The sequence below is a fragment of the Malania oleifera genome, chromosome 4, assembly GCF_029873635.1.
Source record: "Malania oleifera isolate guangnan ecotype guangnan chromosome 4, ASM2987363v1, whole genome shotgun sequence".
Classification (NCBI taxonomy): Eukaryota; Viridiplantae; Streptophyta; class Magnoliopsida; order Santalales; family Ximeniaceae; genus Malania; species Malania oleifera.
The window spans coordinates 124083386-124088860 of record NC_080420.1 but is presented as its reverse complement, the minus strand read 5'-3'; the positions used below and the strand labels follow the sequence as shown (position 1 = coordinate 124088860).

The following is a 5475-nucleotide window of genomic DNA, read 5'->3' as shown; positions in this document are numbered from 1 at the left end:
CAATAGAAACGTAGAGAGTCCTTCACTGATTCTCGCAATAACTTTGGATTAGTGAATCTGGCGACAAACGGCGAAGGAAACGCTCATTGGTGGATTTAGTGTCACACCGAATTTGGGTCCGAAAGGCTCATTGGTGGCTAAAATTCTTTCATTAAAAAAAAAAATAAAATACAGCTCACTTTTTTTTTTTCTTCTTTTTTTGGGATAGTAAATCTATGTACGTACTCGAAACGCGCTAGAATTGAGCGTGAGTAGAATTTATTTGGGTGCTGACAAAGTATCTCTCTCTCTCTCTCTCTCTCTCTCTCCTTGGATTGTGGATATATATATATATATATATATATATATATATATATATATATATAAAGTGTCTGCGCGCATAGAAAGGGATATACCATTCTAACACTCAAGCAGCTTCCCAGTAATCTGAGACCAGCTTTGTTCTTCAGACTACACAGGTTTTGACTTCTAATCTTCATCTATTTTTTCATCTTTTGATCAAAATATCTCTGCAGAAGCTTCTCTGGTGATGCCCAGATTCCTATTTAGTTGGTTAATCGGTGTCAATCGACTCATTTTCCATCCTTTCATTCTCTCTCTCTCTCCCTCTCTCTTCTTTTATTTGAGTGCAAAATGGTGAGATTGAGCAATTAGTTTCATTTCTGGTTCAATGTTTAATTTTGTTAAGTAAAAGGGTAGTATCATAACTCGCCAGTTGTTAATAAAACCCAGATGCCAAAGTTCCTCTAGTAACTTGATTCTTCTCTGTATGATATGATTCGCTCTGAGTGTTGTATCTGCCTGTACTTCCTTCAGTATGAGATTTTAGTATTTTACACTGTTGTGCCTCTGCTCTTCAGAAATATACATACACATAAAAGAAAAAAGAAGTTTTTTGATGGGTTTCATGTACATGTTATGGAAACAGAAATTCCAATAAAATAAAATAAAAATCAGCAGGCTCTGATTTAAGAAGTAAACTCTATATATCCGTGAGTGTTCGCTTTTCCTGTACAGATCGAATGTGAAGATGTGCTTGACATTTAAATAGTATCATCTGCTTGGAACTTATGTGTCCAAGCAGCGAGTCACAGGAAGGCACGATTTTTAACATGGGTTTTGTGATATCTGTACTGACTAGAGCACAGCAACTTGACATCGCAATTAGCATCTTATTGCGATGCTAATATCCTTTTCGTGAATTTTGTAGTGCTTAAGTGATAGTTTTTATATGGGTAAACTGGCATGATTAGATCTCATAATCGATTTCTTCTTGATTTTCAATGACCAACTTGTGTTCTTTTTATTTTTTTATTTTTTGTGCATTGAAAATAGCTTTTGTGGCTTATTCATTCTTCGCAACAGGGTTCTCGTAACATGGGGCGTGAATATCTTTCGGCTGTTTTCTGTTTATGTGTACTTGCATGCTCCTTACTCCCCACGTCCTCTGAAGGTCTGATGAGAATTGGTTTGAAGAAACGAAAATTGGATCTTAACAGTATTAATGCTGCTAGAATTGCAAGAAAGGAGGGATTAAATGGACATCCTAATCTGAGGAGTTCAGATGAAGATATAATACCACTGAAGAACTATTTGGATGCCCAATACTATGGAGTGATCGGCATTGGCTCTCCCCCTCAGAATTTCACAGTTATTTTTGATACTGGCAGTTCCAATCTCTGGGTACCATCATCAAAGTGTTATTTTTCTGTAAGTATGTTTTGCTTCGGTTATGTGGCATTTCTTAGTAATGTCAGAATCGCTTGATCATAAACCATAATAACATGCAGATTGCCTGCTATTTCCACTCAAAGTACAAGGCAAGCCGTTCCAGTACCTATACTAAGATTGGTACATTTACCTCTTGCACTCAAATTCTGTGTTGTAGGAAAGTCTGAATATTCTCCTTATGGAAATTGTGCTTCAATAATTTTTGTCATGTTGTGGATCAGGAAAATCTTGTGAAATACATTATGGGTCTGGATCAATTTCTGGTTTCTTCAGTCAAGATAATGTTAAAGTTGGGGATCTTGCCATCAAAGATCAAGTAGGTCATCCTTTTGTTTTGAAGATATATTCTGTCCTTGGGCTGCAGCACTTGTCATGCATATATTTTTCCAGGTCTTCATTGAGGCTACACGGGAAGGAAGTCTTACTTTTGTTTTGGCAAAGTTTGATGGAATACTTGGACTCGGATTTCAGGAAATTTCGGTTGGGAATGTTGTGCCTGTCTGGTAACGATTTTTTTAGTCTTTTTTTCTCACGATAGTGCAGATTCTGCAGAAGACTTGTTTTAATGTCTCTGTTCCTCTCGAATAACTTGGATATGCTAAATTATTGTGAGATTACAGGTACAATATGGTGGAGCAAGACCTTGTGAGCGAAGAAGTTTTCTCTTTTTGGCTGAACCGGGATCCAGAGTCAAACGAAGGTGGTGAAATTGTTTTTGGTGGTGTTGATCCAAAACACTTCAAGGGCAAACATACTTATGTACCAGTAACTCGAAAGGGCTACTGGCAGGTGAGTGAAATTAATAGAGTTAAACTCCAGACACAAATTGTCCCTTCCTCTTATATGTCATTTCAAAAAGATTTTATTCATTTTATTTTATTCATATTTGGTTTCTTTTCTTGATCTCAGTTTGAAATGGATGATTTTCTTATTGGGAACCGTTCAACAGGTGATTTTACTCATCTTCTTTGATCATTAACAATTTTTTTCACCATATGCGTGGACTTAAAATCCAGGGGAGGAATTTGGAATGTGCTTCTTTTCCAGCCAACTGACTCATTATCACCTTCTCTGACAAAATGTAGGAAATAGACATTAAATTTAACAAACATGAAAATTCCTATTACATGGGGAACATCCAACAACTAATTATACTGATGTAATTCAACAATGCAAATTTTTCCACACAGTTGCTCTAAAAACAAGTTCTGACTTGACTTTCCAAACTTGTATTTCCTTTTCCTTGTTTAGGCTTCTGTGAGGGGGGTTGTGCTGCTATTGTGGATTCAGGAACATCCTTACTTGCTGGTCCAACAGTATGTCTTCTCCATTTTCACATATTTGTTTAGTGTTAGGAATATTTTAGGCTTGATATGTTTAATAAAATTTTCTTGTAATCCCATCAATTTTCAGCCTGTTGTGACTGAAATCAACCATGCCATTGGAGCAGAAGGAATTGTGAGCATGGAATGTAAGGAAGTCATTTCTCAGTATGGAGAAATGATATGGGATCTCTTAGTCTCAGGGGTAAGTATATTTTCCACTATTGTTTTAAGCATTATATTTTAGCTTTCAACAAAACATTTAAAATTTTCGTTCATTTTTCTTCAGGTAAAACCAGGAAAAGTATGTTCACAGATTGGTTTATGCTTATTTGATGGCGCTCAATATGTGAGGTTAGATTCAGCAAGCACAAAGCACCGGCCATCTCTTTATTTACATTCTTCACTCAATAATTTTTTTTTATTTTTTTTCCATTTGAGGTGCATGCCTTAGGCTGCACTGGCACTGGTTTACCCTGCTGGGAAGTCATAATTGTTTCCAAGTGAAAACTCCCATAGTCATTGAAGAATTTCCATAGGAAGGTCCCACAATCCCACACCAGATGAGTATTAGAAAGATCTTGGGTTTATAAGAATTTTTGGGCTCCGGTTATATGAGGCGGCTTTCATAGGGCAAACCCGTGAGGCCAGTGAACCAAAGTGAAAAATATCTCACCAAAGTTGGACCCAAGATTGTTACATTTTGTGTGAGAGCCACCCTGGAGATACCATCATGTGGGTGGATCTTACACACAAGTATAACCCACTCTGACGAGGGAGTGGGAGCACATGTCACGGTTCCAAATCGGATGTGTATTAGGGAGATCTTGGACTTATAAGGATAGTTGGGCTCTGACTATGTGAGACACCTTTTATAGGATAAACCTGTGCGGCCAGTAGGTCAAAGCAGACAATACCTCACCAGAGATGGGCCCAAGATCGTTATAGAAGGCCCAATGACATAACTTGGGCATCTTGTTGATTTTTCTTGCAGATAAATAACTTTACTTTAGGGGGGAATTTTTCATATTTTGCTATAAATGTCATAGAAGAGGTTCCTTATTACTTTGCAAAACATATTTGGATGAAAAGCCTCTCCCAAAAACCATTATAGTCATCATTATGAAAAGCTCATCAAACAATTTAGTTAGCTGAAATTTGAATTCAACACTGTGCAGCACTGGTATTGAGACAGTGGTAGAGAGGGAAAGTGGGGAGGGACGGCCAGTTGGGGACAGTGCTTTGTGTGCTGCTTGTGAGATGACCGTTATTTGGATCCAGAACCAGCTGAAACAGCAGGAAACAAAGGAGAAAGTACTCAGCTATGTGAACGAGGTGATTCATTGTGAAACCAAGCACAAGGGCTAAATTGACATAAGCATATTTGTTTATTGCACATTGATATTTGATGTTTTACAGCTTTGTGGAAGCCTACCGAGTCCAATGGGCGAATCGGTAATTGACTGTAACAACATCTCAGACATGCCAAACATTACATTATCCATTGGAAGTAAATTGTTCAATCTCACTCCGGAGCAGGTTTGAATATATGTTATGCATCTTTAAGTTCACAACATGCTCTTTCTGTCATTTTTCAATTGCATAATATAATTATCGATTACCTGAATGTGTTATTGTCAGATACTATACTAGTCTTGGTTCTCTTCTTCTATTAGCTTTTTCTATTTCTTTTATGCTCTAGGAGGATTTCTCATCCTCTTCACACAATCTTCTGTCTTAATATATTCTTTTTCTCCACCCCCCCCCCCCCAACCCCTTCCAAAAAAAGAAAATCTTCTGGTAAACCTTTTTATTCTTCTTTTTAGCTGCATTTTTAAATTTTTGCTAGTGTGGAAAACTCAATTTTCCTCTGCAACTACTTGCTCTGCTTTCAGTACATTCTTAAAACTGGAGAAGGCATAACTACTGTCTGCCTTAGTGGGTTTATTGCTTTGGATGTGCCGCCTCCCCGTGGTCCTCTATGGTAAGCTATCTTGCCCGAAAATTCCTTGTCAAGTTTAAATGTTCAGTACACATCATTCTCGATGCTTTTCTGAGTGTGAATGCAGGGTTCTAGGAGATGTTTTCATGGGAGCTTATCACACTGTTTTTGACTATGGCGATCTCCAAATTGGTTTTGCCGAAGCTGCTTAATTACCAACCTCTCTGTAACTCTGTCTTTACAGTAGTCCTCGCTATCTGCTGCTGTGTGTGAACTAAGGGATTGTAGCTGAAGACTCTTTTTTTTTGTCAAAAAAAGTAAGTGCATGGCGTGAGGGCATGATGGGTTATGTAGTTCATGTGTAAATAAAGGGCTCCTTTTAAATTGTAATACTCATGCTCATTATTGCACTCCTATGTTTGGATTGTTTGTTATATGTTAATACAAATTCTGGCTCTGAGGTCTGTTGCAAACACTAAA

The 5475-nt window shown here is 37.6% G+C and overlaps 1 protein-coding gene across 1 annotated transcript; it reads left to right on the top strand.

The window, feature by feature from the left end:
* The first annotated feature begins 354 nt into the window (after positions 1-354).
* On the top strand, positions 355-5475 carry LOC131154419 (aspartic proteinase-like). The gene is made up of 14 exons (XM_058107180.1): positions 355-458; positions 1366-1710; positions 1791-1851; positions 1953-2047; positions 2122-2234; positions 2352-2520; positions 2641-2680; positions 2983-3047; positions 3145-3258; positions 3343-3407; positions 4232-4388; positions 4473-4592; positions 4949-5037; positions 5123-5475. Exons 2-14 carry the CDS (start codon positions 1378-1380, stop codon positions 5205-5207), a joined length of 1506 nt encoding a protein of 501 aa, XP_057963163.1. The 5' UTR covers positions 355-458; positions 1366-1377; the 3' UTR covers positions 5208-5475.

What these genes read in the sequence shown, in the direction of transcription:
- LOC131154419 (XM_058107180.1), top strand. Translation starts at nt 1,378, where the DNA reads ATGGGGCGTGAATATCTTTCGGCTGTTTTCTGTTTATGTGTACTTGCA. An exon ending in CATCAAAGTGTTATTTTTCT is followed by an intron (nt 1,711 to 1,790) that starts GTAAGTATGTTT and finishes AATAACATGCAG; the next exon opens with ATTGCCTGCTATTTCCACTC. An exon ending in TCAATCTCACTCCGGAGCAG is followed by an intron (nt 4,593 to 4,948) that starts GTTTGAATATAT and finishes CTCTGCTTTCAG; the next exon opens with TACATTCTTAAAACTGGAGA.